Source organism: Lissotriton helveticus, chromosome 4_1, assembly GCF_964261635.1.
Source record: "Lissotriton helveticus chromosome 4_1, aLisHel1.1, whole genome shotgun sequence".
Classification (NCBI taxonomy): Eukaryota; Metazoa; Chordata; class Amphibia; order Caudata; family Salamandridae; genus Lissotriton; species Lissotriton helveticus.
Genome location: NC_136063.1, coordinates 579,405,438 through 579,431,230, shown reverse-complemented (window position 1 = coordinate 579,431,230; position 25,793 = coordinate 579,405,438). Strand labels below are relative to the sequence as shown.

General features: G+C 48.4%; 1 protein-coding gene across 1 annotated transcript in view; it reads right to left on the bottom strand.

The window, feature by feature from the left end:
• The window catches only part of ARFGEF1 (ARF guanine nucleotide exchange factor 1), a 972,411-nt gene that overhangs the window by 36,224 nt on the left and 910,394 nt on the right, over window positions 1–25,793 (bottom strand). Inside the window, exon 38 of the mRNA XM_078687191.1 lies at window positions 3,956–4,094. Within this exon, the coding sequence (XP_078543317.1) occupies window positions 3,956–4,094 (139 nt within the window). The remainder of the gene's footprint in view (window positions 1–3,955; window positions 4,095–25,793) is intronic.

The window sequence follows — 25,793 nt, the reverse complement described above, 5'->3', positions numbered from 1 at the left end:
ACAGTAAAGGGCCAAAAACCAGATGACCCAAAGTAAAAAATCCTGACAGACTGAATAGGCAGAATCCATTTACAACCATCATATTGCAACCAATGACAAGGACCACAGATAGCGAGAGGAAAGCTGTGAACAAAGGCTGCATGATAGACAACTACCCATACACCCTGGATATCCTCCAGCTGAAGTCAAATAGCTGTACTTGGTGTTATTTGGAGAGATAACTACTAAGCAGCGTAGAGCAACTGCATCAATGCCATGGAGTCTTGTCAAGTGGAATCAGTCCTTTCCCCCATCCCTCTTATTACTAACTTTTCTCCTACTTAGGCCTAACTCGCTGCTCCCCTGGGAGTCAAAGCTGGCAGAAGCTCACGCGAACAACGTCCTGTCCCACCACATGGTCCAAAATAACATCCTGGACCCATCTCAGAATGGGTTCAGGCCAGGTCACAGTACCGAGTCCGCCCTTTTGTCCTCCACTGAACATCTCAGGAGAATATTGGATGCCGGTCAGAGTGCTGCACTGATTCTGCTTGATCTCAGCGCAGCCTTTGACACGGTTTCCCATAGCATCCTGCTTAAACGTCTGGAGGCCATAGGGATCAGTGACCTGGCTCTTGACTGGTTTCGTTCCTTCTTGAAGGACAGATCCTTCCGAGTTTCAGCTCCTCCGTTTATCTCCCGGTCCCACTCCATCGGTCAAGGAGTCCCTCAGGGCTCTGCACTCAGTCCATCCCTTTTTAACCTTTACGTGCAACCTCTCTCGGCTGTAGCCAGTGAGTGGGACCTCACGCTGGTGTCGTACGCTGACGACACTCAGCTGGTCATCACTCTCACTGAAGGCCCCTCTATTTCAGCTACAAGATTTAGGGATGGGCTGGCTGCAGTTGCCCAGTGGATGACGGGCAACTGCCTACAGTTTAACGCAGGGAAAACGGAGGTGCTACTCTTCGGAAAAAACCCCAGTGTCTGGAGCGACCACTGGTGGCCTTCCTTGCTGGGCCCTATTCCACCGTCAAAAACTCTGGTAAAAAACCTGGGTGTTTGGCTGGACTCCTCACTGAGTTTTCAAACCCACACAAAGATAGTAGCTGCTACTTGTGTGGGCCTGCTGAGGAGCCTCAACCCTATACTCGTTTTTTTTTACCCCAAAACCCGCCAGCTCATAATCCAATCCATTATTCTCTCCCGGCTGGATTACGCAAGTGTCCTATTCTTGGGCACCAATAAAGCAGAGACAGCAAGGCTGCAACGGGTACAGAACTCAGCGGCTAGGGCCATTGTGGGCCTCCCTCGGAGGTGCTCCGCTAGAGCCACTATACAAAGACTACACTGGCTCCCGATCGAATCTAGAATTCAATTGAAGGCACTCACCACGGCTTTCGATTCGATTCGATTAGCTTTATTCGATTTCAAAAAAGAAAATCATAAAAGCAACAACAATACAGAAAAATACACCAACACATTAATACATTTCATTTATACAAATATACAAAATCAATATACCGAATGCCGCATGCACAAATTACTCCATATTATCCGACATTATGATGGGACATATAGTGTTCTGGGGTAAAAGTCACTTAGAGACCAAACTGATATGGGACCATCCCCTATTTGTGGCTGCCAGGTTTGCAGGTATGGTACGACATATTTATGTCTAAACTTCACGAGTACCAAATCGCCCGCAGTGTTTTTTGTGAGAGGTCCCAACCAGCCCACCCTCCGGACACTTAATATGGTCCCGTCTAAATTGGAGGGCAGGGGTCTATTTTTGGTGAGCCAGTACACTACCTTATTCCTTAAGTCCTGCTGTCTCTCAAGTTTTCCCTTTGGAAGTTCAGGTATTCCTGAGAGAACACTCACAACAGGAGCTGCCTCAGGTGGCAAGTGTAAATGGTTAGTTTTGCGGGGAAAAGTGTCTTGACTAGACACTATTCTTTTATGAAATGACTTGTCTTTACTCAGCCCCGCCCTAAGGTGCTTTTGGGGTATTTATAGCTTTAAAAATTGGCGTATCTCTAGGGACTGGATGCTGTGATAATACGGGTCCTCCCATAGATTTAGTAACTAGTGAATTGGTAGATAGTGAATTGATTTTTATAGCGTTTATAGCTTCCTCGACACCCCTAAGCCTGTCCTCTAGGCTAGTTATTTTTTCAGTCAACGGAGTTATGATTGATCTCATCATGGTTTCAAGCTCCAACATTGGGAAAGCCTGTGTAGGTGTTTTCGAAGTCGAAAATGAGGAAATTGGAGCTTTTTCTGGGACCAGAGGGACGTAAGAGGATTTGCACAATAGATTAAGTTCATCCAGTAATGATATTGCCGGGGCTATATTAACAGACTGAGGCGGAGAACCCAGAGCGAAAGAGCTATCTAGAACCGGGGATCGTTCTATTCTAGCTACATCATTTGCAATGGGCAGTATAATGCGCTTGAAGTACGTGTCCAGTGTTCCCTTAAGCAGATCACCCTGGGAGGTGAGATTTATAAGGTCTGCTTTGACAGACATATCGGTGGAGCTATCACCAATGAGGAAGTATTGTGCAATATCAGGAACCCAGAAAGGAGCCTCTTAAAATCACCAGAGATAGTCAATGGGTAACAGTACCTTTGAATCAGGAACTAAAGGGGGGTGACCCGACCCGGCCTCCTCTGGCCTCTGACGGCCGCAGACGGCCCCGCCCTTGTCCCGGGCTTAGCCCGGCGCGGCCCCGCGCGCTCCCGCGACGCGGGGGCTACGTTCCCTTTTGTACGCCTCCTGGCGCGAAGATTACGTGTAGCGCCTACTTCCGCCGCTGGGGCGTCTGGGGCTTGTAGTGCCAAAGAGGTCCCCCCCTCCACGCTGCAGCCGCTGCTGGATGTGGACTGCGGCGGCGGGAGTGCGGGACACAGGGAATCCTACGGCGGTCTCGGGAGTCAGCAGGTATGAGCAACTTGCCCCCAAAGATTGTCTCGGTCCCCCGCTCCACCGGGGCTACGTTCCCTTTTGTGCGCCTCCTGGCGCGAAGATTACGTGTAGCGGCTACTTCCGCCGCTGGGGCGTCTGGGGCTTGTAGTGCCAAAGAGGTCCCCCCTCCACGCTGCAGCCGCTGCTGGATGTGGACTGCGGCGGCGGGAGTGCGGGACACAGGGAATCCTACTGCGGTCTCGGGAGTCAGCAGGTATGAGCAACTTGCCCCCAAAGATTGTCTCGGTCCCCACGGCTTTCAAAATCCTCAAATCTGAAGGCCCTGAACTCCTTCGCCCGCTTTTGGTACCCTACACCCCTCACCGCAATTTGCGTTCCTCAGGTCAACATCTGGTGGTTGTTCCTCGAACGAAACTCTGTCGTGTCGGGGGTCGTTCCTTCAGAGTCTTAGGAGCAAAACTCTGGAATTCCCTGCCACCGAACATCTGCTGTCTGGACAACCTGTCCGCCTTTCAGAAGGCAATCAAAACCCACCTATTCCCACTATCTTAGGCCTTCTGTTTTTCCCTCCCTCTCCCACTCAGTAGGCTTTTGAGGTTTTTAGCGCCGGGACGCCTCGTTGCTGGGGCAGCTGTTCGCGCTTAATTAAACTTGTAACATAACATAACATAACATAACATAACAATTAATTAAACTTGTAACATAACATAAAAACACAGAATGTATTTAGCGGAAAATATTCCATGAAAAAGTCTAATAAAGGATTTATATGCTCACAAGGTGACTTGTCAGCGCTATGCAAAATACCGTAAATAAGTATCTTTTCCACTTCACATTACAGTGAATCCTTATCCATGCTTTCCATAATATTGGAATCAACTGTTATGAAAATACTACATATTTGAAATTGTGATTTGTGATACACCTGCCTATATGCACATAAAACATCTACCTTTCTTTCTTAAAATGAAAGTCTCTCAGAAGGAATAATTGCATTATCATCAAATATTTTAACCGAACACAAAAAAAACACAATTGGCTTACTTCAGTAGTCTTTGCTGAACTTCCTCCCATGCCCCAGCACGACTCTTGTCCATGTACATGCGGAACAGAATACGCAGGCCACAGGCAAGGCTACTCGTCTCCTGTTTCAAAAGGTTAGGTTTCGACTTTCCCTTAAAACCTGAAGAAAAAATGAAAGTATACTTAGTTTTTCTTCCTTTGCTCAATGTCTTTTCTGCAATTGTAGATTTCAGAATGGATAGCTGATCCTGAGAGCTCTTAAAAGTAAGAATGGAAGCACACCAAAACATTGTTTAAACACACATGAAATAAAACCCTATGTAAATAATGTAACAAGTAAAAAAAAAGTTTACTAAATGTTACACTTTTTTTTTTACAGACTATTAACAAAGGGGTTAAACAGCACGTGACATATGATGGTTGTGCCGAAGACATTAGCTAGTGCACAATTGTTCGTAAATGGTATCACAGTTCTGCTTCAGTCCTGTATCCGACAGTTGATATGATCAGGTTTGCAGGGTAACATTCTATTATACACATTTTTGACAATGGCCAGATATGCAAGACAACACATTCATTATCCCCACTTTTATCATATAGTTAATGTCGGTGATGTCATATCTGAGGCCCTTGAACTCGGGGCGGTACATGGGCTCCCTCTGAATATATTCGATCTGCCCCAGATCTTCTCCCATTTCTTAGGGCACCCCCTGCTCTCGTACACAAACCTGTCCGCCACCATACACCAGTCCAAGTGTCTCTTCCAGTCGTGAAGGGATGGAGTTGTCGCCGCCCCCGACATTTGTGCAATGTTAGGCTTAGCTACCATCATGCCCAACATTTGGTCTGCTCGATTCCCAGATATTTCGCAGGCATAGTTTGGCCGATGGTCTTATGGTAGTATCAGTGAGTTCACCAACGCGTGTTATCACCCCACTCCAGTATGTTTGGACGTTTGGGCATTCCCACAAAATATAAAAAATGGTTCATACTTGTTCGCATATCTTAAGGCACCCCATGTCTATCTGTCTGTGCATTTTCGCCCGTGAAGTGCAGGAGATATAGACTCTGTGCAGAATTTTTAACTGTTCTAAACAAAAGTGTAGTTCTCATACTGCAAGTCTTCTAAGACTATTTCCCAGCATTGCCAGGGCTGGACAAGAGTGTCAAGGGAATTATTTATGAGTTTACAGTACGTGAGGGTAATTGCCTTGGTGGAGAGGCGTTCCTCCCACAGTCTGTCCTCCAGAGGAGATTATTCCACTAGGACCTCATCAGGAGGAAATACTGCCAGGAAAGCGTGTCTGTTTTGTAGGTATCGGAAGGCCTCTGTGGGGGCAATGTTTTTTGTAGGTCAGTAAATGGAATTACCCCTCTGGTTGTGCATATATCTCCCACTCTGAAGATCCCTATCAAGTCCCACTTGCCAAATCCTTGTCTTTTTGCCATTGTGCCTGAGAGTTCTGCATCCCATAAAGGGGTAGCGCATGTGATTCTCTTCTCCCATCCAAATTTACGTAGGGTTGAGTGCCTGAGGGCGACTTTCAGGGCTGTAGGTCCATTTAGGGGTAAACGGTGTGGATTGGTATATAACGCACAGCAGTAGATCCCTGTTTGAAGGACTAGATGATCCATGCGGGTAGGCGTGTTCTTCTCTGGGTTTGTGGGCCCAATAGATTACAGTTGTCAGTTGGGCCACTGTATAGTGCATTTGAAGATCAGGACGTGCTATCCCCCTTCATACCATCCTCGGGTCAATTTTGTCAAAGCTATATGAGGGGAATCCTCCGTCCCAGAGCAGGGTCCTAAGTTTGCTATTAATTGCTTTGAAATAAGTATCAGCTATGGGAAAGGGGGAGTTCTGCACATTATAAAGGAAACAGGACAGCGCCATCATCTTAAATAGCACTGTCCTGCCCAATAAAGGGTGGGAAAGATCTCCAGTGTTGATCATCGCTTTTGAGGCATGTCAGGAGGCCTGTCAAATTTTTGGCTATAAATATCTTAGGATCAGCGCTCGCATGGATTGCTAGGTAACGAAAACTCTCCTTGACCACTCGAATCTCACAGCCAGTTGGGAGGCGCGGCGCCAGACCGTGGAGGACAAACATCACCGTTTCGGACCAATTAATTAAGTATCCGGAGTATTCCCCAAAAATCAAGAGAATGTTCATTAGCCTGGGAACTGTGGACCTGAGAGACGCGATATAGAGAATAATGTCATCTGCATACAATGATATTCTCCCAGTCCTCCGTCCAGAGCAGACCCCGGATCAGGGGATCTTCTCTGACCCATGCCGCCAGTGGCTCAAGGATCAAGGCAAAGATCAAGGGAGAGAGAGGGCAGCCCTGACGTGTTCCTCTGTGGAGGGGATAAACTTCTGAGACCATGCCATTAACTAAACTCGCGACAGGGGTTGCGTTTATAGTAGACGCAACCAGGATAGGAAATGTGGGATGACGCCAATATGACGGAGCACAGCTAAAAGATACGGCCATTTAACAGTGTCAAAGACCATGCATGCGTCAAGTGACAGAATCATCGTGTCCTCCTATTTTCTATGTGCCTGTCCCTGAACACTGTGGAGCCGTTGTACGTCTAGCATCGGGTTTCAGCTGGAAATTAACCCCAATTGATCAGGATGAAACGGTTTCGTTCAATTTACCACTCTTGAATAACCAAGTGACTGCCACAGAGTCTGGATCCACCTAATACAAAATCTACACCAAGTGCAAATGGACACTATTTGTTCCATACCCCAAAACAGTGCAGTTATTAGTACAAATTTCACGAACACTTGTGAAGAACCTCAATATCACCCAAAAGAACAAATAGTAGGTTTTGGCTGCATCTAGTGGAGTATCACTTTTTTACCTCATGTATTGGCTAATCGATATATCAATCCACTTTCAAGGGAGCACTTCCATTAGAAACCATGAGGGACTATTTTATATTTCGTAAGCACACTCAACCATCACGTTTTTGTCACACTAAATTCTTTATTTTCGATGTGCATTGTATTTTTTATTTTTTTTTGAAATAATTTTTATTGTAGACATACCTGTACAGGTCATTACACATAGAAGTATCATCATAAATGTAGCAGACTTTCAACTTGCTTCGTCAATCTGTACACAGCCTACCTGCCCACAACCCTGGGGTCGGGCGGCAATGATGTCTCTGCTCGTCCACACCTGACGTTCCATATGAAGGAGTAATCAGTGACCGGATTACTGTGTATGCCTACTTTTATAGTCCTACCCAACTACGCGCTAATCCCCAACTCCCCTCCCCTGCGCAAAGCCCCGAACTCCCCACCCAACCCACCCCACCCCACCCACCACCACCTGCCTGAGGTTCCATTTTCGATGTGCATTGTATACAGAAAATCATCTTTTTTGCAGCTTTTTTTCCCAGCACTGGTTAAGCCAATAGGGCAAGCTATAGTGTAACAAACAGCATTTGTGCAGTCAATGCATGTTTTGTAACATGTTGTCACGATATAGGCAGACCTACATGTTTTGCCAATGCTCTTTTATAATTAATTAAGCAATTGTGCCACTACTGATCTTGAGGCCTACCCAGCTGTGGTAGTTTTGTTGTGGGCCCTCTTTGCTGCAAAATATAAAAGGTCCTGCAGTGCCACCTCTCGCTTGAACCAATCTTCCATGTATGCAACCATGTCTTGTTCTTTTATTTTTGAGAGCAACTCCACCACTTTTGCATTGTTTCAGTGAGAGCTCCCCTCTGCATCTTCAGCCGTACCCCCCAAAAGCAGACTTAACCGGCCAGTGCCAATGCCTGTATCTGTTCCCTCACACAATCAATTGTGGCAGTAGTTCAGCTAATAAGCTTTTATTGCGTTGGACTGGTGTTCCAATTTTAGCTGATCATCTCATAACAGACACAAATCCACCTCCACTGTGTCCATTGTAAGTCCCAACACTTCCTCAATTCTGCTAGGAACACTAGAATAACTTCCCATTTGGACTGCCGTGGGTCAGGGGTCTTCAGAGAGGTCTAGGGAGACCTTCCTTATTAACAAGGCCAAGGCCCCTTCCCGGATGTTTTGTTGTTGGGCCCTGGGGCTTAGGGACCTTGGTTCTTCCACTTGTTGCTGCTGCCCACAGGTGGTAGTATGTTTCTAATTAGATCCTGTGCAAACGTAATAGTGCGGCGTACCTCTCCAGCAGATCCTCTGGCATTAGGTGTACAGGGCCATAAATCCACATTGCCTTCGGCTACTCCTCACGTGCATTAAGAGTCTGCACCAATTTACTGTGTGTTGCACCAATACCCTTTATTCCAGTTAAGAATTCATGCGTGCAGGCTCAAACGTCTCCATCAGACACCCATCTCACCAGTAGCCACCTCCTTCATGGTGCCAGCTCCAGATCTGAAAAGATAAACACTATCAGGTCACTCCATGTGGTAACTCAGTGTTATAATGTGGCACTCGCCGCCTTCAATCATTTTCAGATAAGCAGGCCCTAGTCAATCCCACTGCCTCCAGTTTGCCTGTACTTTACATCTTTACTTTGTCAACTAATTTCTGGGTCACACTCACTGTTCTCCAGGCATTAGGCATAGCTATCTAGGAAGGTAAGACCAGTCCCCAACAGGATTTTAGTCATTCCTGCAGCTTCAGTCTGCCTTTCATACTGCCGTTTTTAGGTGTGCACTTCAGCCATGAGCGTTGCAAACTCTGCCATCTTACTAAGCTCTGGGGCTTTCTACCAACTGGCCCATGGCACCAAGTCAGGCAGGCTACACCGTTCGTAACAGCAATTCACACCCAGCTGGCTGGGTAAACCTGTGGATGGTTCTTCCACACATGCTGTATAACTGGCTCAGGATACCGAAGACACAGGTTGGCTCGCTTGGATGCTTCGAAAGACACGTCTTACGACACGCTCAGCTAGCTATTACCCCAACCTCACCTGACAATATTCTTGCTATCTTGCAGTGTGTTCCTTGCTCACTTTGCCACAAGATTCAAGCTAGCCTGGCTGATGAGGGGATGAGGCCCAGATCTCTGTACTGGGGTGAATGTTTGACACTGATCAGCATTCTGTTCATCAATTGTTCTTTTTGCATTTGTCTCCCAAAGTGGGACGGATATGCCCAGACGTGGGTCTCAGGCTCTCCATGCCACTGGAGTCAAGGTAGCCTGGCTGATGAGGGGTGAAACTCTGAAGCCGGTCCTATGATGCTTGTTTCTGGTCCAGGGAGAACCTGGCCTGGCAGTTCAGACTGGACTGTTCCCCTGTACTGGTTTGCATATGCCTGGGTTTAAACTGGAATGACATGGGGAGTGCAGGGAGGTAGGATTCTTCTGTCATGGTTACCCCAACTTTTTGCCTGGTGTCCGTGTTGTTTGGACTAGTTTTCATTGGGATCCTGCTAATCAGGACCACAGTCACTGTGCTCGCTTCCTAAATTGGACTATGGTAAGTACTTTCGTACCTTCCTAATTGGCTACTGGTGTACTCTCCCTAGTATATGGTACCAAGGTACCCAGGGTATAGGTACACCAGGTTCTCCCATGGGCTGCAGCATGCATAATGCCACCCATGAGAAACCATTCAAACTGTGACTACAGCCCTGCCATTGCAGTCTGAGTGTTTTAAGTGTGAGGGTGCCATGCATGTGCAGGATGCCCCCTACAACTCCAGGATTCGATTCTCCAGGCTTTGTAAGTGCGGTCAGCCATTTTATACAAATAGTGGACATCAATTACAAGATGTCTAACTATATATTGATTGCATTGAAACCGGTCATGTTTGGTATCACAAATGTTGGAATCCTACCACAACACCGATTCCAGTATTGGATGTAGGATCCCAGGTACTGGGTGGGGGGCTCCCCTAGGCAGCCCCACTGTATTCCCGGTAACAGCCTTTCAGGGTCGAACAGCAAACTAGTGTGGTTGCCGACCACAGACACGATTCTGCCCTCCTGCTGCTGAGCTGAGCTCGAGCAGGGAAAGGAAGAACAATAGGTTTCCTGTCACAGGGAGTTGTGACCACCTCCCAGGCAGGACTTATTTTATTAAGCTGAGGTGGGGGTGCTTGCCAGTGCCACCAGACTGCTTTGAAATGCACATTTAGTGCCCTCCTTGCATACTCCAGTTGAAACCAGTTCAGGGAGCCATTGGCTCCCCCTCTGGCACGAAACTGGACAAAGAAAATGGGAGTATCTTCCCCTCTGTCCAGCCCCTCCTCTGGGAGGGATCCTTGAATTGTCCCAACTCTTTCCTTTGGGTACTTAAGGGCTTACAGGTGGGTGGCTCTTCAGATTCGTCGTGGGACTAGATTCAGATCCGAAACCACTTCTACTTCTAACGTCTAGGCACTTTGAACTTAGTTGCACTTCGCTTTGCGAACTGAGGCAGCATCTGGGTAGACTCCTGCTGTTCCTGGTCTCATCGTCCCGCCAGTCTTCTGCATCTTCCGTGTCTGTGCTTGATTCAGGTTCTTGTCCAGGTCTGTGGGCTTCAAAGTCACCCAAAGTAATCTCCCTTGGAGTGAAGGAGTCACTCCCCTGCATCTGTAAGCACCGCAACTAAGCTGACCGGTCTGCTAATCCTGATCTCCTCTGGATTTCGAAAGGCCCAGGTGGTGGTTTTGCAACTCCCTCAAGGCCTGTACGGTCTTCTCACCAAGTTTGAGGCAAGTATCCCTCATCGGAACCGCAAGAACAGCACCCCTGGGCACCGAGTCAATTTGCCCTTGCCAAGGCTTGTTGACTCTCTTCTCCAGAGATATTTAGGCTCCAAGAAGCTCCAGACTCCAGCATCTTTTACTACCAAGATCTTCATCCTCGCCGCATCCTCTGCACTGTGGGCCTGCATCCTTGGTGAGCTGCTCGAGGTCCTCTTGCCACTCCTATGCCTTTCGCCTGTGGGTCCTCTTGAAGGTCTTCTTTGGTTCTAGTGGGCTCACCTGCTTGCCCGGGGCCTCCTCTGACTCTCCTGCATTTGGTGAGGTCCTTGGATCTTGCTGGTCCTGACTCTGCACCTTCTTAATTTTCTACGTCTGTTGCTGCTGCCAAGGCTTCTTGGTGCTCCCAACAGACACCAACCCCCTGGTTCTCGACTTCCGACATGGGACAGCTCGTGAACGAAATGGTCACCGCCAACTCTCCTGCATCCTCCGTCATCAGTGGTCATTCGTCTTCCGTGCCTCCTGGTCACTCGCGAGTTGCATAGACTATGTCCCCTCTGCTTGCAGGAACTTCTCTTCAAGAATCCATCCTTGGATTAACACAGGACTCTTTCACCTTCTTTTTCCCAGCTGCATCTTCATTGAAGTCCTCCATTGTGGGCTATGGTGGTTTGCAAAGTCACATCACACCTACGCACCTGGGTTCCCTGGCGTAGGTATACCTGTTCCTGGGGTATCCATGGGTGGGGTGACTCTACAATCTTCCATCTTCCACTGAGTTTCATTAGGGTCCTCTGGGAAGGATCCTTCTTTTCGAAAACAGCAACTGCGACTTTCCCATTTCCTTGCATTGAGTATGCTGTTGTGTTACCACTCTGCTCTCAACCTCCGTGGGGTTCCTGGGTTCTTACCTTGGGTGGTACCATGGGTCCCAGGCTCTTCTAAGTCAGGTCTCGACTTCAGTCGCAGCTCGCATTCCACTTTATTAGTACATAGTTTGGTCTCCCCCTGGAGACCACTGTGTATTTGTGCTACTTACCTGTTCTCCTTTTGAAATATTGTGTGTATTGTGTTGATATCTCCGGGTAGGAGATATACCAATGGGTTATTGAGTGTGCATAATAAATAGAACTATTTTTATAATTACACTATGTGGTTCTTTTTCGTTTAACTCACACTACATGATTAGTTCTTGTAAAAGAAGCTGCTTAACACTCCTTCAGAACTAAGCCTGAAGGCTGCTTTCACAGCTACCACTTAGAGAGCTCTCTATGGTTGTCTATGACCACTAAAATCACCATAAGGTTGTCTGGATTAGTGCAGGGTGCTTCACTTAAATAAGTGTGCACTATATACTAAGCCAGCCAGGGAGCAAAAAAAAGATGAATTTAGGCCCAGATCTCTGTACTGGGGTGAATGTTTGACATTGATCAGCATTCTGTCCAACAATTGTTCTATTTGCATTTGTCACCCCGAGTGGGATGGGTATGCCCAGACATGGGTCCTGTGTTCTCCATGCCACTGGAGTCAAGCTAACCTGGCTGATGAGGAGTGAAACCCCGAAACCGGTCCTAGGATGTTGGTTTCCGGACTAGGGGGAACCTGGCCTGGCAGTCAGGGTTGGATTGCTCCCATGGGGAACAAGGTCAAGACTGATTTGCAAATGGCTGGGTTTAAACTGGAATAGCATGGGGAGCAAAAACCTATGGATTTAGGCCGAGATCTCTGTACTGGGGTGAATGTTTGACATTGATCAGTATGCTGTCCATCAACTGCTCTTTTTGCATTAGAGACCTTAAAATAGTCTGTATTTTTATATATTTTTAGACACTACAATGAAAAATATCACTTGAGTGTTATAATAAATTTGCACTTTTCTGACTTCTTAACCGCTAACAAGCATTGGCAAATTCAATGAGTTTATCACTTAGAAACTCTACAAGAAAAGCTTGAGTAAGAATCAATGCGGTTTCTTTGAATTAACTTAAGCATCTAATTCAGGCAGGAGCCAGACAGGGGTGCCAGCAAGGTCCTCAGAAACAGTTACCACGGAGGAAGCAGCAGTTTTCAGTAAGTTCTAGGCACTTTTATCCTTTTGCTTTCGGTTCCTGTGGAAGTGGTCCTGATGTAAAGGATACCGGATGCTGAAGATGCTCAAGGATGCTGTGAATGCAATGCGATGGGTCTACGGCTACCTCTCGGTCCATTACGTTATTGAGGCATTCCTGGACTACAAGTCTCCCAGTATCGTGCTTACAGCCAAATTCTTTTCTTGGTGACTCTCTGCTGTCCAGCAGACTCAGGTGCAACTTTGAGCGTTGAGTCGAGATCTCTAGTGCTGCCCGGCAACGACTGGAAGAGATGCAAAGATCTGGGCTACCCATTTGTCCCAGCAGGATTTTTCAGCTTTAGTGGCCCTGTGATGTGAACAGGATGTCAGCCAACTGACCCTCAGAATCTCTTGCTTTGGCTTGGCCCCAGAGATGACTTCTCCACAAACAGGACACAGCAGGCTCAGTCCATCCCCTTTTGCTAGCTACCAGGTTTAGTAGGTGCAGTCCACATCAGTGAAGTCTCTCTTTGACAGTTGGACAAGTTACTTACCTTCGGTAACGCCTTATCTGGTAGAGACATGATCTAGCCACAGACTCCTTTCCTTTGAACTTCCAGGCATCAGGCTGGATCCGGAAGATTTTTCTTAGCAGTACCCTTGCGCGCTGGTAGATGGAGTCGCGTCATGTTGTCGGCATCGTGATAGTCGTTGTGGTGACGTCCCCGTCATCGATATAACCGCCACTTCAGCGTGCTGACTCCAGTACTTTTAACAGCTTTCCATGCCAGAAGCGCGAAGCCATGCAGTGACTGACCATGGTGTGTTAAAAAATGAGGGGGAACATCTTAAAAACAATTCCGCAGTGCGGAGAGAATGGGTGGGTCAGTAAGGAATCTGCGACAAGATCATGTCCCCACCATTTAAGGTGTTACCAGAGGTAAGTAACTTGTCCATCTGATATAGACATTGAGCCGCAGATTCCTTACCTTTGAACAGATACCCAAGCAATACCAGGTAGAACGCCAATGCTATTTTTGGGTCCGGAAGATGGAGACGTTCCTATTCCTTGGAAGGATGCGGGCTGCATAGAAGGTGGGCAGGGTAACAGACTGTCCCAGATGGAAGGGTGTTACCACCTTAGGCAGAAAGAATGCCCTAAACCGGAGTACTCCTTTGTCCAGAAAGATCGTCAGGTAAGGAGGCCATGAAGACAGTGCCTGCAGTTCACTAACCCTCTGGGCAGAGGTTATTGCCAACAAAAAAGTTGTCTTGATGGTGAGCAACTGTAGAGGACAGTTATGCTGCGGCTCAAATGGTGCACACATCAGAAAAGTGAGAACCAAATTAAGGTCCCATTGTGGCATGATGAAAGGTGAAGGAGGAAACAAATGGGTTAACCCCATCAAAAATCTCTGCACCAGAGGAGATTTGAACAGAGAGGGCTGATCGGGTAGCTGAAGAAAAGAAGAAACGGCCGAAAAGAAGCCCTTCAATGTGCCCAGAGCAGAGACCTGCTGGGCCAAAGAAAGTATGAGCAGAAGCACTTCAGATTAGGAAGCAGATAAGGGGTTGATAGACCGGTCTGAACAATATGTTATGTTAGCCAATTTGTAGAGAGCAGCGTATACCCGGAGGTGTCTTGGCGCTAATTTCTGCAGAACAACAGTAAGTCAACTTGAGATTGGGAGCCTACTGATTGAAAAGCCATGTCTTTAAGTTTTTTCTGAATTGGAGAAGGGATGGGTCTGCCTTTAGGGGTAGCGGAAGAAGGTTTCAATCTCTTGATGCTATCACCACAAAACTACTTCCTCCCCATTTTACTTTCTTAAATCTAACAAAATTGACTTTAAAAGCCCCTGAGGATCTTAAGTTTCTAGTCGGTGTATACCAGGTTAGTGTTTTTTCCCAAAACAAGGGTCCAGAGTCATGAAGTGCTCTGTAGGTAAGACAAAGTGCTTTAAACGTGATTCTGTGTTTGACCTTCAACCAGAGAAGGTCTTTCAGTGCCTTAGAGGCAGATTGATGTCTAGGAAGTCCAAATATTGTGCAGTTTGCTCAAATATTGGGCTTGTAAGCCATTATAGAGACCGTTGCAGTAATCGATTTTTGATAAAAACGAGTGTGGAGATAACTGATTTCCTAACTGCAATGAGGAGGAAATTCATTATCTTCTTTAGAATTCTTAGCATGTTATATGATGATGAGATTACTGCATTGACTTGTTCGCCTAAATTTAGGTGATCATATAAGATGACTCCTAAGCTCTTTGCTTTGCTAAACTGGAATAAGGAGGGGACCCAATTCGACCGGCCAGCAAGAAGCTGACCAGAAGTTAGAATTATTCCCAAACAATATCACCTCTGTTTTTCCCCGCATTGAGCTTGAGGCTGTGTTTATCCATCCAAATGTTGATATGTCCCATGCATTGATGAATGCAATGACTCGTCTCATTTGAAGTGTTTTGAATCGAGCAAACAATTTGTGTGTCGTCTGCGTAGGAGGTCAAAGTAAAGCCAAAAGATTGAATAAATGGGGCCAATTCAGAGACATAAATATTAATAAAAAGGGTAGGGCTCAGCGAGGATCCCTGAGGAACTCCACATGGAAAACTAAACAAATTGGATATGTAGGCATCAATATTGATCATGTTCTGTAGGTTGGTGAGGAAAGCAATTTTAGGGCCAGATGTTTAACGCCAATGTCTTCCAGACGCCGGATCAAGCTAGAATGATCCACCGTATCAAAAGCTGCGGAAAAATCCAATAGAATCATAGCTGCTGAGCCACCACAATCCAGGATGACCTTGAGTTCATCTGTGGCCTTGATCAGAGCTGTCTCAGCACTATGCTCTGATCGAAATCCAAACTGAGTGGGATCCAAGCAGTTACTGTCTTTAATAAATTGATTCAATTGAGAGGTCATGATCTTTTCTGCTAATTTAGCAGGAAATGGAAGTCTCGAGATAGGTCGACAATTAGCTGGGTCCTCTTGGTCTAAATTGGATTTCTAAAGTAAAGGCAGAATGGATATTTACAACATTTGTTCCATCGTCAGGAATATACCAATTGTGTGGTAGCATGCCTGGCTGCCAAGATAACCTCACAGACTTTGGGAGGGAGGTTAAAAGCAGTCAACTGTCGCTGCTCAATCTCCACGCAAGGAGGCGGAGATTGAACAGATTCGGCTGGAGAACCCTCCCCTGCTGCTGCGACAGAAGATCCTCCCTAACTAAGGGGCAGCCTCACTGAAGGATATATGCTCATGTCTAGAAGCTTGGGATACCAAACTCTCCGTGCCCAGTCCAGAGCCACAAGAATAACTTGTGCCCAGTGTGAGAAAGTGCCCTCTTTCTGCATGGTTGACCCGCTTTTTGCTGAATTGCCGATGTACTCTGACTGAGCGTGCCCTGGGCTCCTGCTAATCAGGTACCCAGGGCCTATGTTCTTTCCCCTAAACTGCATTGAAGCCTAAACCCAATTGGCATCTCTGGTCACAGGTCAGCCCTTGGTAAATGGTACCACAGGTACCCAGGGCACTGTGACCAGAGAAGGCCTCCAAGGGCTGCAGCACTTATTGGGCCACCCTTAGTGGTCCTGTACCACTACACTCACACATTGCCTTTGCAGGCTGCATGTTTTGGTGCAGAACAAAGTGAAGAGTCGACATGGCACACATCTCTGTGTGTCATGCCTACAACCCACTGCCCTGGCATAGGTCAGTCACCCCTCTAGCTGGGTGCACTATACCAGTGGTGAGGGTACAGGTGCATGAGCCCTGTACCCCTACAGTGTCTAAGTCCATTCTTAAACATTTTAAGCGCAGTGCTGCCATTAAGAGTATATGGTGCTGCGAGTTTGTCATTACGGCCTCCACAACACCATAATGGCTACAATGAAAACTGATAAGTTTGGTATCAAACTTATCAGCACATTAAACCCACACTGATGCCAGCGTGGGATTTAATGAAAAATGCACGCAGAGGGCATCTTAGAGATACCCCCTGAAAACTAACCTACGGGCTGAGTGGCTACTTTCAGCAGCCACCAACAGTCATGTTTCTGGACCCCTGAGTCGAAAGCCTGCTGCTTTCAGGGGCCTGAAACAATGCACATCCTGGGATGAGGTGCCAAGCCTCTTCCCCCAGGATGGGCAGGGTTCACGAAGGGGAAGCTTCAAAGGCTTGCCGCCTTTGTGAGCTTCCCCAGGCCACTTGCTGCTCTCAGCAACTGGTCCCCACTGGTTCTGACCCCCACTTTGGGCTGGAAAACCGGCAGGAAAAACAAGTGAGGAAGAGAGGTGTGCCCACCTCTGCCAACTCCACCCCTCAGGTGGGGGAGGCGAGGTGAAGCACAACTCTCAGTCCACGCCATCTTCAAGATGGGGGTACTCAGCCAACCAGGGACAGGTTCATGCCCCCACCCCACTGAAGGGTGGCATAATAGGGGGTGCACCCACCCCAGGGAATGAACCCATTGTTCCCTGCCTTTTACCTACCTGGAATGCCCCTAAATCTAGTATTTAGGGGCACCCCAGAACCTTGCTTCCTCAGACAAGAACCTGCAACAAGAAAAGAAGAAGAAGGACCGAACAGCTGTGCCGAAACTAAAAAGAGGAAGACACCCACTGACTTGGCCCCAGCCCTACCGACCTATCGCCACCTCGAACTTGCTCCTGCGAAATCCTGGTATGTCCTGCAGCCAGCAACCTCAAAAACCCTGGAGGACCTGCCTCCCTTCAAGCACAAAGACTGTGTCTCCTGTGAACACCAGATTTGTTCACCTGCAACCTCTGGCTCCGACTGGACACAGCAAATCCGCCCCACTCCGCACCCACCGTTCACGGCCCGAGCGGGCAAACACCACGAGGAGGTCACCCCGGCGATCCTGACCCGAGATCCGGCAACCCCTGACCTGCCTCAAGCCTCCAGCCAAAGCCTGCAGCCTAAATCCAGCAGGCCCCCCTAACCGCGACCAGAAGCTGGTAAGAAGATCCAACCCCAAAAGGCACCCCTGCACCCGATGCCCCACGGCCTTGTGTGCCCAAACCGACGGCGCCTCACCAACCCTAACTTCCCAACTTACCTCTTGAAGTGGTGGTCGCACCCAGAAGACCTTCGTCTCCCTGCCTGCAGTGCTTTTGCAAACCAGAGGTTATTCATTGAAAACAACAGGGCGTCCGACGTCCAAACAGCACCCTGCACCCAGCCGTCCTAGTGCAGCTGATGGTGCACCTTTGGTGCCAATTTGTTTCCCCATTTGCCCTGCGCTAAAGTCCAGGAGCTTTGCTCCCACAACCCAGTGGCCTGCTTGCCAGCAGCCACCAACCGGAGGCCCCCTATCCCCTAATGGATAACATTGGGCCTCAGCACTCTGCACCTGGCCTCCCTTGCGCTGCTGAGGGTGTAACAAGAGTGCATCCTTGACCCTGGGAACCCCTGAGTCTGCCCCCAGAAACTCACCTCCCACTACCAAATACTTACCTCAAAACCGATAACACAATTTTCCTCCATAGGATAACATTGACTGTTTTTCTGTGAAAAGTTTCTAAGTGTGGAGTTTAAGGAACTAAAGAATTCTTTAAAATTGCATAATTTAACAAACATGATTTTACTTACCTGTTTTCAGGAAATGTGCCAGAGTAGTATCTAGGTATACTATTCTGTGTAAGCCTAGTAATCTCAAAAGTGACTTACCTGCTATTTTACTAAACAGCCTATTCAAGTCTATGTACTGCATTTACCAAGTATTCTCTGCATTCCTACTGTAAATCAAACAAAAGTGCATATAAAATTATCATTCAAACTGTATTTCAATTGCATTAGTACTGTTTGCTTACCTGTGCCAGGCTTGCTTGGTTCTAGAAAATAAAATAACTAAAATAATATTTTTATACAAAAACAATTGGTCTAGGGCGGTTTGCGGCGGTCCACTGCCAATGGGAGGGAAGGCCTTACAATATACTATCGGTCTACATTCCGCCAGCACTACACCAAGAGACTTTCCAGGACCTGGGTAAGCTACTGATCGAACTCCCAGAAGGGGAATTCATAATTGGCGGCGATTTCAACACAGTATTGAATACCTCTATAGACCGGCAACCGCCGCGGGATACTACAAGACCCGCCCACATATTTAAAGATTTCCTGGAAGCACTGGGGATGGTGGATATATGGAGAATTAAACACCCTCATGAACGCCAATACACATTTCATTCGGGAGCCCATAATAGTTCCTCCAGAATAGATTACATGCTGACACTAGCGATTCCCCCAGACAAGATTACAGTAATAGAACACCTCCCCCGGGGGATATCGGATCATTCCCCGATACAACTCACCTACACGGCGCTACCCACCCGGCGCCGGAGAGTCTTCCCGATCTACCCAGGGTATCTCAAAAATAGACAGATTTTGAAGACACTGATGACCTCCACCACACAATACTTTGACGAAAACTTACACTCGGTGGCCTCACCATCATTCCTCTGGAGGCATATAAGGCAGTGATTAGGGGCCAAGCTATCTCCACCATTACTAAGCACAAAAAAGACCAAAGGGCGAACATTGAGGCACTAGAAACAGCTGTCCAAACTGCGGAGTTGGCCCACGCATCAGACAACTCGGAAGAAACGACACGCACCCTAGCACTGGCCTCTCAGGAATACAGGGCGTACGCTGAGGATATGACCAGAACGAGACTGACTGACATAATGCACAGGGTCTATAAATTGGGGGACAAAACAGGGAAAATGCTTGCCTGGCTTGAGCGAAAGGAAAGGGCGAATAGATGTATCGCTACATTAGAACTCCCAGACGGCACCCATACGCCATCTCCGACACGCATAGTAGAAGAACTGGCCACTCACTACGAGACGATATATACTGCGCGCAGAGGGGTGACAGAGGAAGCTAGCATGGCATTCCTCCAAGACGTGCCTCTGACCACACTGTCCCAGGAAGACGTGCAAGCACTGGAGAGTGATTTAACAGGGGAGGAAGTAGGGAAGGCCCTGGCAGCACTACATACTGGGAAGGCCATGGGACCCAATGGCCTGCCTGTGGAGCTTTTTAAAACACTTGCACGACAGCCTGTCCCGCACATGCTCCCCATGTATCACGACTGTTTGGAAAAGGGTACACTCACGGCGGACCAGAGACTGGCGACCATTGTATCGATCCACAAACCTGGCAAACCACCTGACCTCCCATCCTCCTATAGGCCTATCTCCCTAATGAACACTGATGCAAAAGTTCTGGCAAAGCTCCTAGCCCTCCGACTGCAGCCCCACCTCACAACCTTAATCCACCCGGACCAATCCGGCTTTATGCCCGGGAGGAACACGTCTTTGAACCTCCGCCGCCTCCATGGAGTCCTGCACCGCATCCCTATGCTGCGGGAAGACGCGGCAGTTCTCTCCCTGGATGCAACGATGGCCTTCGACCTCGTGGAGTGGCCATACCTATTTGCAGTGCTTAAGAAAATGGGGTTTGGACCGAAATTTTCTACGCCGAACCCCTCGCGCAAGTAGTTGCAAATGGCCATACCTCACGTACATTCACACTGGGACGCGGAACAAGACAGGGATGTCCACTATCCCTGCTCTTATTTGCCCTAATATTAGAACCCTTAGCGGTGAAGATCCGCCTTTCCCCTCTGATCAAGGGAATAACTTGGGGGACGGGATGGGAGGACCGCATCTCTCTTTATGCGGATGACGTATTAATCTACTTAATGTCCCCTACAGCCTCACTGGCAGCTCTGATGACCATACTTAAAAACTACGGAGAGGTGTCAGGGTATGCCATTAATTGGGCAAAATCACTACTATATGTCCTCCTAGGTCGGCCACCCTTACTACCCCCGGGCTACGCACTACAAACGGTCACTAGAGGTTTCAAATACCTGGGAATATACGTTACACCACAGGAATCAACCTTTGTGGAAGAAAACCTAGTTAAACCCCTGCAGAGGCTGAAGTCGGATGTCGCACATTGGCGCTCTTTACTTTCCGGTCCCTCTCACGTATTTTAAATCCATAGACTCAGAAATCTCCACCCTACTTTGGGACGGAAAACCGGCCCGCATAGCACAATCCAAACTGTGCCGCTCCTGGTATGATGGGGGAATCGCCCTGTCCTGCGTAAAATTATATTACTGGGCGGCACAGCTGATGGTGGTGAATCAATGGCTCCATGCCCCACAACAGGACCCAGCCTTCCGCCTTGACAGAACTGTCCTACCCGCAGACCAGCTGATGAAGGCACTTTATAACACCAAACGACGCCACAAGTTATCGGGTCCGACTGCCCATACGGTTCGGATCTGGCACGCAGCACAGAAGGCCCTGGGTTGGGAAGGGGTACTCACACTGGCCACACCACTCTGGGACACACGTCGTCTGGGTACTCTGGCAAATACCAAGGGTTTCAGGCAGTGGGACCTCATTGGCATCTCTAAGATAGGTGACTTGTGGAAGAGGGGTGAGATCGTCACGTTCCCCACCCTTCAAGAACAATACGGGATGGCAGATACTGAACGGTATAGATATGCACAAATCAAACACGCTTTACAAAGCGCCATTCCGACAGGTACAACTCTTACTGAATCCTCCCCACTAGAGGACAGACTCCTTACGGACTGTCTCGACAAGAAAGCGATCTCTCTCACGTACCGAAAACTAATCAACAATCTCCCACGGTGGTTCTCCGTAGCAGATGGGAGGTAGAATTAGGAGATATTGAGGACTGGTTACATGCACTAGCGTCGGCAAGAGAGGCACACAAAATGTTAATTAAAAAAAAAAAAGACTGGAAGAAAAAAACCAAAAAAAAACCAAGAGTTCCTCACATCCCTATGAAGCGTGCCATATCTGGAAGATCTTCACATCTTTATTTCTTTGCACCTGACTTTGCCGCATTTCCCATCACTGCGACATTGCATGTCGTGGAAGCGCAATGCAACTTAAGCTACATTGACGCAGTGTCGCATCTAAGAACTGAACTGAACTAAGCTTCAATCTACTATCTGAAAGTAATCATAGTGTGTATTTTTATCGTTTATAAGGTCTTGTGGTAACTCTATATAAAGTCTACTTATTTTTTATATAAAAAAAACAACAAAAAAACAATTGGTCTGAAGTCCAGTCGTTGAGTATGTGAATTCATTTGCTGACTGAGTGTGTACAACAACTGTTTAACACTGTCCTCTGATACTGCCTTGCTGCTTGACCACACTACCACAAATAGAAAGTAAGGTTCTATCTAACTTTACCTCTGCCTACCTTTGGGGTTCCACTGGACACTGTGCACACTATACCTCACTTTGGTATAGTATACTTGAAGATGAAGGATCACAAGAAAACAACAGCCAGCCAGGGCAAAAATCTGGATCCCAAAGGATACAATGAGTCACAAAGAAATAAAATATCCAAGAAAGAAGTGACTCAAAAAGATGGATTAAAAAAAGAACAAACATATATTTCCACCACAACGTTTCAGCTTACACCTTCCTCAGGTAGTACAAGATGGTTTGCTCAGTGACTGCACAGCTGAATTTTCAAAAAGCATCATGAGTGAAGATTCCATTTGGAATGTGGAATCAATGCAATTCTGAGAGCTCTTGAGATATGTAGTAATTAAGTTGTATTGTCAGTAATGTTTAGTCCATCTAGATGCAGTGATTTTTAACGGTACATCCAGAGGTTTTCTCTGGAGTCCAGTAGTTCTTCCATTGAGACATGTTCCACGGGGAAAATCTTGAAATCAGATAGTAAATGATCCACAAGGTTAAAATGATTGGCTACAGGCCAGTCAATTTTCTTATTAATTATTGCTGATTTGTGGTTCTTGAATCGTGTACGGAGATCATTCACTGTTTGGCCTACATATTGTTTTTTACAGCTTTGCCGTTGGCACTGAATCACATAAATAATGCATGCTGAGCGACATGTAAGATGCTGCCTTATTGCATAGGATCCTTCTCCTAACTGAACTAGTTACTGATGATGTTTGTAAAAGGTATGCACCTTTTAGAGTCTCAGCAATGAACCCCTACATTTGTTACAGCTTGCTTGAGTTCAGCTCTCACAATAAGAGATCGTAAATTTGGAGCTCTGCGGTAAGTTTTGACTGGCGGTTTTGGAAAAAACGTTTGAAATTTTCACAAGTGGACAGTAAGGGAAATGTTTTTTACATTATATTTCTGTACTTGGGAGCTGATGGATGATAGTCAACTACAAATGGAGTTCTATCACTTTTGTTTCTGTCATTGGTATTCCAAATAAGTGCTTTTCTGGGTAACTACAAAGACTTGTCAATATGTTGCTGTATGATATGCAGAGGATAGCCTCGCCTTTTAAATAATGTAGCAAGCTCCTGTAGATGGTCTTTACAGGTTTCCTCATTGCTGCAGATGCGTCTTATTCTGACTGCTTGGCTGTAGATGATGCTCAGTTTAGTGTGGTGTGGGTGACATGAAGTCCAGGTTAGATACAAATGAGCATCTGTAGGCTTGCGGTACAGATCTGTTGTAATTTTGTGTTCATGAATGGTGACTAGCACATCCGGAAATGATAGATGATGCTTCTGTTTACTATTGCTGCTGGTAAATTTGATGGTAGGATGGACATTGTTGGTATATTGTTCCAATGTTCTACTTCCTGCATTCCATATTATAAATATGTCATCAATGAATCGTAGCCGGTGGCCTGGCAGCCTAAGATGGCGGACGCGACTAACTAGAGCTCCGCTCCGGCTGCCCGCTTAAAATCGCGCCAAACATGATGGGGTTCCACTCCTGACCCCCCAACCATCACAAAAGCAAGCTGCACACACCAGGACGCCCTCAACGCCGCGGCGATGTGAAATGATCCCGGGAACCGACAGAACCGAGGGGGTCGCTCCGCGGCCGAGAGGTAGCTGAAGATGGCGGGGCCCTGATAGACGTCCTGCGGCAGGGCCCGGCGGCGGCAGATCGGGAACCTCCCTCCACTCGTGGCGCGCATCGACCCTCCCCAATGGTGCGCCCAGAGCGAGATCGGAGGCGGAGTGACGACAACCCCCCCCCGAACATCCCCAAGGCCCGAAGGTGAGAGCGTTGCTGCCGAAAACACACCGTGCTCGGCTACCAGAGGGAGGCCCATGCGGGGGACGCTACGCTCCCAGCAGCTGCTGCCACATCGACAAGGGGACACAGCACGGTTGCCCCACGGGGCCCCCCTGCCCACCTGCACGCTGAAGGAAGCACCCACAGTTGCCCTACACTCCGGGCCACGGATCGGTGGTCGATGGGCGGGACAGCGGGTACATCGCCTCCGATAATTCATTGCCACAGAGACCCCTGCCGGGGATCCTCACTGAGACCCGTCGCCCGGCGCCGACACGAGGACACAGGCAGCGTACACCCGGCACCTCTCCGGTGGCACTGAGAAACAGAGAACCCCCCCTCAAGCAGTCGCGGGGATGCGGGGGTGAGGAGAGGAAACAGAACGGGGAGAAACAGCACCACCACGCCGGGGCCCACGGCACACAGGGAGCAAACCTCGACCCACGCTCGCCGCGCGACCCGGCCTGGGTGCGCCATGCGCCATACGCCCCTACGCAGCAGCGGAGGCCACGCGGGACCTCCACCACACAGCACCATCACGCTGGGGCCCACAGCACACAAGGAGAAAACCACGGCACACGCTCACCGCGCGACCCGGCCTGGGTGCGCCTTACGCCCCTACCCAGCAGTCTGATGAGGTGGTCCCCCCTGGACCTCCGCCCCCCACCGGCCTTGGAGTTCGGGGTGAGTGGGAGACAGTCATAGGCCCACAACGCTCGCTCGCAACCGGGGACTGGCGCACGCTCGCCCTGAGCCCCGGGGTTGGGCGACAACTCCTGACGCAACACCGATAGGACCCTGGTGACCACCCGCAATTGCTCTCACGCCACGGATCTTACAGCACCTTCCCCTCCCCGGCATAGGGCGACAAGATCTTCGCACCTAAACAGGAGTTCGAAGCACTCGCCAATGGCATCATGGGACACCAACGCACCACAGAGATCCCGCCGGCACGGAATCGCAGGCAGGACTCCCCGAAACCCACTAACTCCTCCACGGGCGAAGGGCCCCATCCTGAACCATCCACATCAGATAAACTGGACAATGCTCCAGAGTCACGATGGAAACTAAATTTGGAGAACTGGCCGCGGACATGAGCCTCCTGCGAGATGACCACAGGAAATTGGCGGACAAGGTCAAACAAGCCGAAACAACGCTCCGAGACATGGCGACTGAGGTACGTGCACATCAAGATGCACTGACGGACATGCAGCGCAGGATACAACTCCACGAAAATAAAACAGATGATTTGGAGGAACGCTCTCGGAGGAGCAACATCCGCATCCTGAATCTGCCGGAGGGCTCAGAAGGCTCCCGCCCAGTCACACACATGGAGACCTGGATAAAGACATTCACTCGCCAGGAAGACCTAACTCCGTTTTTCTCCATTGAAAGAGCACATCGAGTACCGGCTCGTAAGCCCAAACCAGGCTTGCCCCCTAGACCATTCCTCCTGAAGCTACTCCACTTCCAAGACAGATACACCATCCTTCGAGCGGCCCGAGAGAGAGGTGCACTACTCGTGGAAGATAAGCGTGTCATGTTATTCCCGGACTACTTGAGAGCGGTTCAACAACAGAGAGCCACCTTCCTGGCAGTCAAACGCTCCCTACAACGAAAGCAGGTACAATACGCTCTCCTCTTTCCAGCCCGACTAAAGATTATCTATAAAGGCTCCACACATTATTTCACCGACCCTGCGGAAGCAGGTTCCTGGGTAGACCAGCACCTGTCAGACCCCGAAGCTGAAGGGGACTCGCCACACCACCGGCAATCGAACCGCCCCAGGCACCAACGGAAGAAGGTCACTCTCACGCAACTCACCTCACACCCGAGATCGCCCACACGCCGAGCCCCCAATCTGGAACAAATCATAGCAGAACGCAGAAAGGCCATACAGGCGGCTGCCGCAAGGAGGGAAGATAAGAACACCTCAGACATAGAGGAAGCCCCTCACATCTTCTCGTCCGACGACGAAGCCAGCAATACCTACACGTCACTCGATGGATCTGGCACACCGCCGCTAGTCACCCCACAA